The sequence below is a fragment of the Hypanus sabinus genome, chromosome 10 (genome assembly GCF_030144855.1).
Source record: "Hypanus sabinus isolate sHypSab1 chromosome 10, sHypSab1.hap1, whole genome shotgun sequence".
Taxonomy (NCBI): domain Eukaryota; kingdom Metazoa; phylum Chordata; class Chondrichthyes; order Myliobatiformes; family Dasyatidae; genus Hypanus; species Hypanus sabinus.
In genome coordinates this window covers 119,229,168-119,243,498 of record NC_082715.1, presented here as the reverse complement: position 1 = coordinate 119,243,498, position 14,331 = coordinate 119,229,168, and the positions used below count along the sequence as shown (strand labels likewise).

The 14,331-nt window shown below is 41.3% G+C and overlaps 1 protein-coding gene across 3 annotated transcripts in view; it reads left to right on the top strand.

Annotated features, from left to right (window-relative positions):
• kif6 (kinesin family member 6) overlaps window positions 1–14,331 on the top strand; it is a 553,299-nt gene that overhangs the window by 298,950 nt on the left and 240,018 nt on the right. For all 3 annotated transcript variants that reach the window (XM_059982794.1, XM_059982793.1, XM_059982792.1), the window contains one exon: window positions 7,954–8,056. In XM_059982794.1, the coding sequence (XP_059838777.1) occupies window positions 7,954–8,056 (103 nt within the window). The remainder of the gene's footprint in view (window positions 1–7,953; window positions 8,057–14,331) is intronic.

The window sequence follows — 14,331 nt, the reverse complement described above, 5'->3', positions numbered from 1 at the left end:
CCCACCAAATGGAATATAAGGTGTTGCTTCTCCAACTTGTGTGTAGCTTCATCATGGCAGTAGAGGAGGCCAAGGACTGACATGTTGGAATGGGAATGAGAAGTAGAATTGAAATGGGTGGCCACTGGGAGATCCCACTTTTTCTGGTGGTTAGAGTGTAGGTGTTTGGCAAAGCAGTCTCCCAATCTATGTTGGGTCTCACTGATATACAGGCGGCCACACCAGGAGGACTGGACACGGAAGATGATCCCAACTGACTCACAGGTAAAGTGTTGCCTCACCTGGAAGGACTGTTTGGGGCCCTGAATGGTAGTGAGGGAAGAGGTGTAAGAGCAAATGTGCTCCTACATATATCTATAAATTTATATGTAGTGTGTCTGTAAATTACAAAAGTGACTAAATAGTGAAAAAGAGAATAATACAGTGGTGTACATAGGCACCGGTGACCCCTGTTTCCATCCAAGGGGACAGTGGGGACATGGTGGAGGATTACAGATACCTGGGGATATGAATGGACAATAAACTGGACTGGTCAAAGAACACTGAGGCTGTCTACAAGAAGGGTCAGAGCCGTCTCTATTTCCTGAGGAGACTGAGGTCCTTTAACATCTGCCGGACGATGCTGAAGATGTTCTATGAGGCTGTGGTGGCCAGTGCTATCATGTTTGCTGTTGTGTGCTGGGGCAGCAGGCTGAGGGTAGCAGACACCAACAGAATCAACAAACTTATTTGTAACAACACACACAAAATGCTGGTGGAACACAGCAGGCCAGGCAGCATCTATAAGGAGAAGCACTGCAGATTTCCTCGTGTTTGCAAACTTATTCGTAAGGCCAGTGATGTTGTGGGGGTGGAACTAGACTCTCTGACGGTGGTGTCTGAAAAGAGGATGCTGTCCAAGTTGCATACCATCTTAGACAATGACTCCCATCCACTCCATAATGTACTGGTTAGGCACAGGAGTACATTTAGCCAGAGACTCATTCCACGGAGATGTAACACTGAGCATCATAGGAAGTCATTCCTGCCTGTGGCCATCAAACTTTACAACTCCTCCCTCAGAGTGTCAGACACCCTGTGCTGGTCCAGGCTGGTCTTGGACTTATTTCCACTTGGCATGATTAACTTATTATTTAAGTATTTATGGTTTTATATTGCTATATTTCTTCACTATTCTTGGTTGGTGCGGCTGTAACAAAACCCAATTTTCCTCAGGATCAATAAATTATGTCTGTCTGTCTGTTATGGACTATTCAGAAATCTGATGGTGGAGGGGGGAAAGAAGCTATTCCTGACTCATTGAGTGTGAGTCTTCAGGCTTTTATACCTCCCTCCTGACAGTAATAATGAGAAGAGGACATGTTCTGGATTGTGAGGGTCCTTGGTGATGGATGCCACATTGTTGAAACACCACTGCTTGAAGTGTCCTTGATAGTGGTGAGGGTTATACTTGTGTTGAAGCTGGCTGAGTCTACAACCCAGTACAGCCTCTTGTGATCCCACTTAATGCAGGCTTCATACCATGCTGTGATACAGTCAGGTAGAATGCTCTCTATCATATATTTGTAGAAGTTTATCAGTGCCTTTGGTCACCAAATCTCCTCAAATGCCTTGCAAAGTAGAGCTGCTGGCCTACCTTCGTGTTGCTTGCATAAATGTGTTGGTAGTACATCTAACGGTATAAGTTCACTGATGACATCAGTGTTGGTAGAATCTCAGATGATGATGAACAGATGTACAGGACTGAGGTAGATTGGCTGTTTGAGTGGTGTCACAACAGCAACTTCACACTCAACATCAGCAAGCCAAGGAATTGATTGTGGATTTCAGGAAGTGGAAGTTGGGAGAATATACACTAGTCCTCATTGAGGGGTTTGCGTGGAAAGGGTGAGCAGCTTCAATTTCCTGTGGATCAATATCTCAGAGAATCTATCCGGGACCCAACATATCAATGCAATCATAAAGAAGGTAGGCCAGTGACTCTGCTTCATTATGAGTTTGAGGAGATTTGGTATATCACCAAAGGCTTGCAGATTTCTACAGATATGCAGTGGAGAGAATTCTGCCTGGTCTCTTCACGGTCTGGTATGGAGGCTGCAAAGCCAGGATTACAACAGGATGCAGAGCATTATTGACTCAGCCAGTTCCATCACAAGGACACCCCTTCCCACCATCTATGTTATCTTCAAGAGGTAATTCCTCAAGAAGCCGGCATCCACCAGTAAAGTTTCTCACTATTTGGGTCATGCCCTCTTTGTGTCTCTACCATTGGGAGGAGCTATGAGAGTCTGAAGGCATGCAATCAATGTTTTAGGAAGAGCTTTTTATCCTCTGCCATCAGATTTCTGAATGATCTGTGAACCCAGGAACGCTGTCTCACTATTCAGCTTTTGTAGCATTTATTTAACTTGTAACTTATTGAAATTTTTATTACTTTACTATACTCTGCTCACAAGGACAAATTTTACATCATATGTCAATGATAATAAAACTGAATCTGCTTTTGATTCATTGTTTCTGAATCATTGAGAAATCTATAGATGGCATTTGAGCTCTGCTTAGCCATACAGTCATGAGTGTAGAAAGAGTGCCAATTCCTCATAATTCCTTAACCTTTCAACCTCCACCTTAAACGTTTCAATTGATCTGGCTCCTCCCTCATGACTTTCCTTACATAACCACCATGACCATCTCTTCAGGCAACACATTCCAGTCTTCAGCCACTCCCTCACCTTAAGCCTATTCCCTCTTGGATACCTAGGGGAAAATATCTCCCTCTGCTTTCCTCCTTTGACCCTTTCTTCCATTGTCCTCTCTTAATAAATTCCTTTTTCATTTTCAGCCCCTCTTCTACCTATCACCTTTTAGCTTCATCCCCTTTCCTGTCCATCCATCTTCCCCCTCACCTGATCTTACCTATCAGCTGTCAGCTTGTGGTTCTTCCCCTCCTTCACTTTTTCGTTCTAGCTTTCGTCCCCTTCCTTTCCAGTCCTGATGAAGGGTCTCAGCACAAAACATCGACTGTTCATTTTTCTCCACAAGCAAATAGGGCTAGTTCAGGGAAATATTTCGCTTGGCATGGATGAGTGGACTGTATCTGTACTGTATAATTCTGTGACTATGAGTCAATGAAATGCTCCAATCCAAGCAGCGTCCTGTTGAGTATCCTCTGTACCTTTCCCATTTCTTTCATATTCTTCTTGTGATATAGCATCCAGAAATTGACACAATATTCTAGGTATCTCCCAACCATAATATAAAGTTGTATCATGTTGTTCTTGGCCTTAATTTCCCAAATGACACTTTCCAGTTCCCTTTGTTCATCAACACTCTATAGGTCCCCACCTCAGTTTTGGCATCCACAATGTCATTTTGCACAGGAAGGGGCACTGCTGTCAGCTGACGTGTACAATTTTCAATAACGCAAGAAATAAGACTAGAAATAAAATACTGGTGTGAAAACTGACAAGAATGCTACAACTTTGAGAAATGGGAATTTCAGATAAGAGTAAAAGATTCAGGGTGCTCTTTGAAGCATCAGTTTGGATGTGAGGCCGAATGTATTGTGGAGACTGGGGTATTCTATTTTCTGGTTTGGATGCATACCAACTGAGCTGCGGTCAAGTTTGTTGAGGAGGTGGAGTCTTTTTATCAGTTTGAATAGATAATAATGAACATGCAGTTACATTCAGAGCAACAAACAACCTGCTGGGGTGTTTAGTGGTTCAAGCAGCACCTGCGGATGCTGCCAGTTAGATATGATTTTTAAGCCCTCGAAAGAGCCAGCTTATTGGTCAGGATATATACTCTGTATAATTTCATTCAATAGTAGTATTTAATAAAATCATACACAAAATAACCTCATCAATGACCCAGCAAGCCATTCAGTCAGCACAACATTAACTGTACTGAGTGACTTGCTGGATCATTGAGGAGGTTAACCCAGAGTCAACTGCATTGTTAGGGTCTGGAATTACAATTAGGCTAGATCCGATTAGAATATATCTCTGATTAAAGATTTTTACCTTGAAACTTGAACGAGCATCTGTTTCCACACATGCTGCTTGAATGGCTGAGTTCAGTCAACATTTCCATTTTGTCCACTACAGTTTTACTTGTTTTCCAAGGATATGAATAACCAGATAAGACTTTATAGCATTCTAGGGGTTTTCTATTCAACAGTACTATTAGTAGAGTTTTAAGATTAGATTTTTATTAGATATTTAAACTGTCACAGTGGGATTAGAAATTCTCTCTGGATTATTCATTCATCTTTATCTAATCCAGTCTTTTGATTGCTAGCAAATAATGTAATTATTTTGCTGCTTAGTACTCTACTACCACATTGAGCTTAAGACCTTAGTGTCGACATAACAAAAAGTGATTTAACTCATTTTGTTGTCTATAAATATGGATCACAGCTAATAAGTTTAATTCATTATTGCTGCTAGCTCCATCCTAGTTGACTTTTCATCTCTAACATGGAGCTACCTCTGGCAGGATTTCCATTTGTTTCTTTAAGCTTGTTCTCCACCAATGTTTTCTCATTCATTGATACTTGCAGAGCCTAACTGCTCTTTGCTCAACAGAATCAGCCCTGGCTACCTTTGCCTGTTACATTCACATACATTTGACACCCAACATTTGGCCGAGTCAAAGATGGTGATACATCAGCATACAGGAGGGTGATTGGACATCTGGTTGAATGGCGCCACAGCGACAACTTCTTACTCAATGTCAGCAAAACCAAAGAGATCATAATTGACTACAGGGAGAGGAAGGCAGAGATTCATGAGCTAGCCCTTATTTGGGGATTCAAGGTGGAGAGTGTCAGCAGATTAAATGTGTTATCATTTCAGAGAATCTGTTCCAATTCTAGCACATAAGTGCCGTTACAAAGAAAGCACGAGTGCCCCTACTTTCTTCGAAGTTTGCATAGATATAGCATGTTATCAAAAACTTTCTGTAGATGTGTAGTGGAGAGTATCTTAATTGGCTGCATCAATGATGCATCAATGGATACATCAATGCCCAGGAACAGAAAAGTCTACGGAAACTGGTGAATACAGCCCAGTCTATCTTAGGTAAAGCATTCCCCACCACTGAAAACATTTACAAGGAGTGTTGTCACAGGAAAGTATCATCCATCATCAAGGACCTGCATCATCCAGGCTATATACTCTTTTTGCATGGGAGCCTCTTTTGCCACGCCACCAGGTTCAGGAACAGTTATTACAGCACAACCATCAGGCTCCTGAATCTCCATGGATAACTAACTTCACTCACCACAGCTCTGAATGGATTCCACAACCTCCAGCCTCCCTTTCAAGAACTCCACAACTCATATTTTTTATTTGCACAATTTGTATTTGGTGTTTGTTAGTCTTTGTTTATGTGCAGTTTTTTTTCCATAAATTGTGTTTATTTTCCTGTAAGTACCTGCAAAAAAAGGAATCTCAAGATATTGTGTGGTAGCATACAGAATATGTACACACATAATAAGTTCTACTTTTGACTTTGATATATGTCAAGGTATAAGATCTGAGATCTGAGGAGGATCTTTTTTAGCCAGAAGATGTGAGAACCTGGAATTCTCTGCCAGTGAGAGTGGTGGAAGCAGAGTCACTGACAACATTCAAAAGGTGTCTAAATTATCTTTTGAATCACCCAGACATAGAAGTGTGTGGGACAAGCACTGGAAGGTGGGACTAATTGAATTGTGTTCACTAGTCACTGTTATGAGGTGTGCCAAATGACCTGTTTCCATGCTATTTATTTCTATAACTTTATGACTAGTTTGTTACAAACAGTACGTAAATCTTCTCAAATCAGATACTCTCAAACGTTCTGGCAGATAAATTTGGATGTCTAATTTCTATATTTCTAGTGCTGCTGTTTTTTTTCACCTCTATGTGAATGGAAGTTGATTTTATTCCAAGTGAAAAGTAAAGTGGCCATTGTTGGGTCAAATTGTGCCATCTCTGAGATTTGAGCCATCACTTGAAGTTGAAATTCACCCTTGTGCATCAAATGTGATCACTTCACATGCAACATCTTGTTTGCTGGAAAAACTAGTACACATTGTCTTGAGAGTGCCCATTATGAAGCTGTTGTGGGCAGTATCCCATCCAATAAGCACTGTCACTTTTCTCTCCTCCTTCAGACACCATGCACCTCACATTCCATTGGCTTAGATTTTTCATTCAAGAACCAGAGCTCTCCTCCACTTCACCAGACCGCAATCAGCTTCCTGACAGCTGGCTGTCTCTTACCCCAAATCTTAGGCTTGTTCCTGTTCGCATATATGTGTATTGACACATCGGTGTAGGGCCTCATAATACACTTATTTGAGTACACATTTTTGAGCCCACTTTGGTTTATGTGTAATCACTAAACTTCCAGCTAAGATGGGACTACCAAAGACAAACATCAACTCACTGGTAGTTAAAAAGTTAAGATATCTGACTAAAAACATCATTAAAAATGCCTTTCCTGAGGTAAATTCTGTTACACTATGGCCACAAACAGAGAAGGGGTGAGCAATGGCGAGGTGAGTTCACAGATGTGCCATTATGGTGTGTTGCAGAATCACTGCAGTTGGAGTTCCAATGCTCGTACAACTGAGCCAGGTGCAAAGTTGGGTCGCTTTGGGCACCGAGAGGCGAAGTCGGGCCCAGGCAGAGGATGTTTGATGCTGGTACAACTGGCCCAAGTTGAAGGTTAATTTTGGTGTGCATGCCGCATATGTTTTAAACACTCTTCAAGTTTTACCAGCAAGGAGCACATGAGTTCCTTTCCAAGCCAGGTACCATCTTGACTTGGAAATATTTTGTGACTGTTCCCTCATCATAACTGGACATTAAACTGCCTGTATACAGTGTGGGAAAACTGTGGCACTGAAAGGGTGAAAGCACATACCACCAGCTCAAGGATAGCTTCTATCAAAACATAAGAAGACTATTGAACAGACCTCTTGTATGATAAGATGGACTCTTGACCTTGTTGGTGCCTGCACTGTACTTTCTCTGTAAACTTATATTTCCTCGTACTACATCAATGTACTGATGTGATGAAATGATCTCTGTAGATGGCACACAAAACAGCTTTTTTTTACTGTACTTCACCTCGTGACAAAAATGAGCCAGTTTACCAATACTGGAACTTTTCTTCCTATAGCACCATAAGCTACCTTTACCTTAACAAATACTAAAGTGGTTCCAAAAGACAGCTTACCACCACCTTTTCAAGGGCTATCAGTAATAAGTGATAGAAAGATAGAATCAGTATCAGGTTTGTTATCGCTGGCTTGTGACAAGAAATTTGTTAACTTAGCAGCAGCAGTTCAATGCAATACATAATACAGAAGAGAAAAAAACCAAAATAAAATAATGATAATAATTAATTAGTAACTAAATCAATTGCAATATACTTATATTGAATAGATTAAAAATTATGCAGAAAACAGTAAAATATATTAAAAAGTAAGGTAATGTCTGAGGGTTCAATGTCCGTTTAGAAATTGGATGGCAGAGGGGAAGAGGCTGTTCCTGAATCACTGAGTGTGTACCTTCAGGCTTCTGTACCTCTTCCCTGATGGCAACAGCGAGAAAAGGGCATGCCCTGGGTACTGAAGGTCCTTGAAGATGTTCTGGGTACTTTGAAAGATAGTACCCAAGATGGAGCCAAGTCAATTTACAATCCTCTGAAGCTTCTTTCAGTCCTGTGCAGTAGCCTCACCCATACCAGACAGGATGCAGCCTGTCAGGATGCTCTCCACGGTACATCTGTAGAAGTTTTCGAGTGTTTTAGGTGACAGACCAAATCTCTTCAAACTCCAAATGAAATATAGCCACTGTCTCTGTTTAAGAAATTTCTATGATCAACATCATATATAGGTGCAAAATTTACAGTGAATATACTCATTTAACAGCTCTGTCTTCCATTTATCCTCAGCAGGAGAAATGTCTCTTGGACGTCAGGAAGCTTTTGAGATCTTCAGAAGAGACTATGCTGAAAATATAACCATTGAAGACAACAAGCATCTTTTGAAGCAGAGGTGAGTCACTGCTGAACAGTCCCTGTAAGACAAAAAGGACCATCTGTTGTCTAAAAATTGGTTTCTACTGCATGATTCTCCTAATGAGTAATATTAGAAACAGTGATAAAGTATTGAAAACCCTTCCTTGAAATGAGTACCAGTAGATAAAGCTGACTCTCGTTGTCATGGAAGTTTCTTGAGATATATGTGGTATTCATCAGAACTAAGGCGATACTTGCTCAGCTAGCAGAGCCACGGTGTCACATTGCCAGGAACCCAGGTAAATTGGAGGTACCAAGGTCCTGTAAAAATCTTTGTTTTGCATGCCATCCATACAGATAATTTTCATCATATCAGTACATTGGGATTTTACAAAGGGAAAGCAATAACAGAAAGTAGAATACGGTGTTACAGTTACAAAGGAAATGCATGTAGGCAGACAATAAGGTGTGAAGTCATGACAAAGTAGATTGTGAGGCCAGGAGTCCTCTTTATCTTATAGCCCTTTCTTTAAGGTTGTATGGAGATTACATCTTCTCCAGGTAACTCTACGTGGGTCCTCCGGGTGCTTTGGTTCCTTCGTACACCAAAGATGTGCTTGTTGATTGGTTACATGGTCACTGTAAATATCTCCTAGTGTGTTGGTGGGTGGCAGAATATGAAGGCCATTGAAGAGAATGTGGGGAGAATAGGTTACAAGGAAAATTGCGAAGGATTGCTTTCTGATGGTTGCAGTGGATGGCAGACCCAGGGCCCTTTTTCTGAACTGTAAGTTCCAAAGACTCTATGACTCAAAAAAAGGTATTTCGCTTGTTCATCTATGTCAAACACAGTGCAGTAACACTCTGCATCATGCTTAGTCCTGAAATTAAGCACCCTTAAAGTAAATTAAACCATATTTTAGGAACAGAATACAGTATACATTTGCTGCCAGGTTGCCTTTGGGCACATGTAAAAACAGTACATTTTTTTTGTCCTATTTTACACAATGTTATAATGCAGAACCAACATTCTGTAGAATGCAAGAAGGTAGTGGCACCAGTAGGCCACTCAGCCCCTTGAGTCTACCTTGCCACTGAATATGGTTGTGGCCTCATAGGGTTATAGTTCCTTGAGATCTAATATGCTTGAATAAGGTCACCCCTCATTCTTTTAAACAGAATACTCGAGCAGTTACGCACACTTTTGGACGTAATCTGGACAGTCCATAATTATTTTTCACGTATCAAGGTAGGAAATGTACTCACTCTACACTCATGATTGTGTCACTAGACACAGCTCAAACATCATCTATAAATTTGCCGATGTCCCAGCTGTTCTCAGAATCTCCAATAGTGACAAGGAAGCATACAGAAGTGAGATAGACTGGCTGATTGAGAGGTGTTGCAAGAACAACTTTGCATTCAGTGGGAGTAAGACGAATGAATTAATAGCGGACTTCAGGGAGGGGAAATTGGGAGAACACACAGCTGTTCTCATCAGGGGGTCTGCTGTGGAAAGGGTGAGTGTCAGTATCTCTGAAGATCCACGCTGGGCCCAATGTATTGATGCAATTATAAATAAGGCACACCTGCAGCTATATTTCATTAGGTGTGTGAGGAGATTCAGTACATTACCAAAGACCAGCCGATTTCTCTAGATGTACTGTGGAGAACATTCTGACTGCTGTTTCACCGTCTGGTATGGAGGGAGTGCCAATGTACAGAACAAAAGAGGCTGCAGAGCATTGCAAACTTCATCATGAGAACTGACCTCCCCGTTATCTCCAAAAGGCAATACCTCAAGAAGGCAGCATCTATCATGAAGAACACTCAACAACAAAGATATGCCCTCTTCACATTACTGCCATCAACAAGGAGGTCCAGGAGCCCTAAGATGCACACTTAGCGTTTTAGGAGAAGTCTCTTCCCCTCTGCCATCAGATTCCTGATTGCTCTCTTTTTCATCTATTTTATATATATATATATATATATATTCTTACTGTAATTTATATTAATTTTATGTACTGGACTGTGACTGGTATCACAAAACAACAAATTTCACTATATATGTCAGTGATAATAAACCTGGTACTGATTCAGATTCTGATTGTGAAATACAAATTATTTGAGAATTGAACAGATTATGTTTGTGTCCTGTAAAAATAATGTTAGATCACAGGAATATAATAATTTTTCTTTTGGAAACTAGACTCATACAAGTGAAAATTGATGGAATATGCTTCAGTGTCAGAGTACATACAACACTCACTGTCTAGACATGAAGACAAAGAATAGCCTCTTGGGTGAAGCCCTTACAGCTATTTCTACCTCCCCCTGATGTTCTTCTGAACCAACTCAAAAAAGGAGAGTGAAAAGGGTCATGTTTAAAAATCAAAGTGGTACAATATTTTAGAAAATGTAGAGGCATAAAGAATATATCTGTTGCAATGATGAATGATTAGTTCATGTTGAAAGCTGTAAATGAAAACAAATGCTTACATTCTGCGATTAATAATGGAGCAAAATACTGCAGTTTCTCAGGAATTTCAACAGTTTCCCATCTATGAACTGCTTAAATTAGATCCTGCCCCAGAAAACCTAAAAATAGGTCTCAGTGCTCCCAGCGAATCCATGGCTTTCCAGGATGTCTATCCTTAAGAACTGCTGGAGAAATTAAGGGGGCCCTATTCCAAGGCTGCAATAGTTTGATTTATGTGGATCATGTTGGAGTCTGTGGAGGAAGCTGATGGTAGTTACTTATGAATAAGGGGTTGATAATATATGTTTAGATGTCACATTTTGAAGAGATTTTTTGTGTGGTGAGAGTTCGAAAAATCAAAGTACAGGGATTAAAAAAAAATCTAAACTTATCCTTCTAATTCCATATGTACTTCCTAAGAATTTGCCGCAGTATTTCCTTGTTCAGCAGATTATTTCAGACATTTATCATTCATTGGCTAAAGGAGATTTACTCTTGACTGAGCATTAAGCTAAGAATGCCTGAGATCCTGGCAATTTGTTCCCTGCACTCAGAATCATCTGCTAATGCTCATACTTAACATCAGTGTGAGATCTGGCAAAATCTGCCATCTACATTTTCAACCTTTAAAAACCCAACATACTTTCATACACGTACTGTGACATTGAAAATAAAATCCCTATCATGCTGTGTTTGTAAATGAATGTGGTCCGATTATCATTACCACAATTGCAAATGCATTACAACCCAAGCTAAAGTTGCTGTGGAAAATGAAAGATTAATATGTGTCTCATGTAAAATATGTAGTGTAATTAGAAGTTAAATCTGTCGGTGTGCTCCCTAACTTTTGGACAAATTAACACAATGGTCCCAAAGTTTCTTGTGAATGCCACCATTGTGTCTGTGCCTGCTTCTTTAGCTTTACAGTTGTATTATAAAGGAAAATACGTATCACACCAGGCTCAAGGACAGCCCCTATATCAGCCCCCTGAACAGAACTCTGTAAAGATCTCAGTAAAGATGGATCAGCTGTACTGGATTGGGTATTATGTAATGAAATGGAGGAGATTAGGAAGCTTAAGGAAAGGAACCCTTAATTAACAGTGATCACAAATGATTGAGTTCAACTTGAAATCGGATAGGGAGAAAGTAAAGTCTGACATAGCAGTGCTTCAGTAGAGGAAAGGAAATTACAGTGGTATGAGAGAGGAGGAAAGAGATGCTGGTAGGGATGACAGCAGAGCAGCAATGGCGTGAGTTTCTAGAAAAAATGAAGATGCAGGGTAGATGTATTCCAAAAACAAAGGAATACTCAATTGGCAAAATAGTGCCACTGTTGCTGAAAAGGGACTCAATGCTAATGTAAAAGCAAGAGGGGACATATAACAAAGCAAATTTAATGAGAAGATAGAGGACTGGGAAGCTTAAAAATCCACAGAAAGCAACTAAAAGAATTATTAGGAGGGAAAAGATGAAATATGAAAGCAAGCTAGCAAACAGTATCAGGGTGGATAGAAAAAGCTTTTTCAAGTATATGAAACATAAAAGAGAGATGAGAGTGAATATAGGACTGCTAGAAAATGAGGCTGGAGAAAGAATAACAGGGGATAACAAGATGGCTGATGAACTAAATGAGTATTTTGCATCAGTCTTCACTGTGGAAGACACTAGCAGTGTGCCAGGTGTTGAAGGGTGTGAGGAAAGAGAAGTGAGTACAGTTAATATTACAAGGGAGATAGTGCTCAAAAAGCTGAAAGACCTAAGGATACATATTCACCTGGACCAGGTGAAGTGCACCCTAGTGTTCTGAAAGAGGTATCGGTAGAAATTGTGGAGGCATTAGTAATAACCTTTCAAGAATCATTGGACTCTGGCATGGTTCCGGAGGACAGGAAAATTGCAAGTGTTGCTCCACTCCCTGGAATGTACATGCCCTCAAATGCTTTTGTTCCCCAGATCGGGAGTATTTATGCTGCTGTGTAGACCTTTCTGACTGCCTAGAGAGTTCACGGCTGTTATTATCACAGCTGTGTTTGTTCTGCCGCAAGCTGATACTGACCTGGCTCTCAAGGAAATAAACGAGACCATCAGCACCCTGGCTGCCTTCATCATTGCCAGTGACTTTAACAGAGTGTCGCTGTCTAAAGTCTCTTCGAAGTTTTGTGAACACATCCAGGTGAGCACACGGGGAGATATCATACTTGCCAACTGCTACTCCCCCTTCCGTAACGCTTACAAAGCGCTCCTCTGCCTGCCATTTGAAAAGTCGGATCACTCCTCCATCTTGCTATTGCCGTGGTACAGGCAGAAACTGAAACAAGAGGTGGCCATAGTTAAAACTGTCCACTGTTGGTCTGACCAATTGGCCTCCATGCTACAGGACTGCTTTGATGACGTCAACTGGAATGTCTTTCATGAGAGGATGTCTCCAAGTTCACAGAAGGGGTTACGAGTTTCATCCAGAAGTGCATCAAGAATGTTACTTTCCAGAAATCGGTCCTGGTCTATCAAAAACCAGAAACCTTGGATCAACAGTTCCCTGCGAGCAGCACTTACCGCGTGACATGGAGCTTATGTTGCCGGTAATCAACATAACTCACGTAATGCAGCTACGATCTGCACAGTCATCAAGGCAGCGAAACGACAGTACAGGGATAAGATCCAGACATAGCTCTCCACCAACATCACAAACAGCTTCTGCCAAGGTCTGCACACCATCGCAGACTTCAAAGCTAAACACAGTGGTGTTTCCAACATCACTGCCTCTCTCCCAGATGAGCTAAATCTTGTTTAATCTCTGTTTGATGTCACCAACACTGAGCCCCTGAGGAGAGCTGCTGAAGTGACCTGCACCTTGGTCATCTCTGAAGCTGAAGTATGCAGGTGTTTCCAACAAGGCTGCAGGATGGGACAGCATCCCAGGGCAGGTACTCAGAGTATGAGTGGCGCAACTGGCAGGTGTGTTTACAGACATTTTTAATCTCTCTCTTTCCCAGTGTAGAGTGCCCTCCTGCTTAAAACGTCCACCATTTTTCCTGTACCTAAAAAGACCAAGGTAACATGTCTGAACAACTTACATCCTATTGCTGTCACCTCAATAATAAGCAAATGCTTTGAGAGATTGGTCAAGGCCTACATCTGCAGCATGCTGCCACCCAAGCTGGTCCCCTACAATTCACCTACCAACACAACCAATTGACAGATAACATAATAGCCACAGCTCTACAACTGTCTTTACACATCTGGAGAAGAAGGATGTTGGAAAATGCATGGTCATGCACTTTGGTGTAGGGAGAAAATACAAAAATCTGAGATGCAAAGGGACTTGGGAGTCCTTGTGCAGAACACCCCAAGGGTTAACTTGTAGGTCAAGTCAGTGGTGAGGAAGGCAAATGCCATGTTAGTATTCATTTCAAGAAGTCTAGAATACAAGAGCAAGGGTGTGATGCTGAGGCTCTATAAGGCACTGGTGAGGCCTCGCCTTGAGTATTGTGAACAGTTTTGGGCCCCTCAGCTTAGAAGAAATGTACTGGCATTGGAGAGGGTCCAGAGGAAGTTCAGAAGGATGATTCCAGGCATGAAAGAGTTTTCATATGAGGAATGTCTGATGGCTCTGCTTCTGTACTTGCTGGAGTTCAGAAGAATGGGGGGGGGGGGGGGTGATCTGATTGAAACCTTTTGAACGTTGAAAGGCCTAGGCAGAGTAGATGTGAAAAGGATGTTTCCTATGGTGGGAGAGTCTAGGACAAGAGGGCACAGCCTCAGAATAGTAGGCTGTCCATTTGAAACAGAGATACGGAGAAATTTCTTTAACCAGAGGGTGATGAATTTGT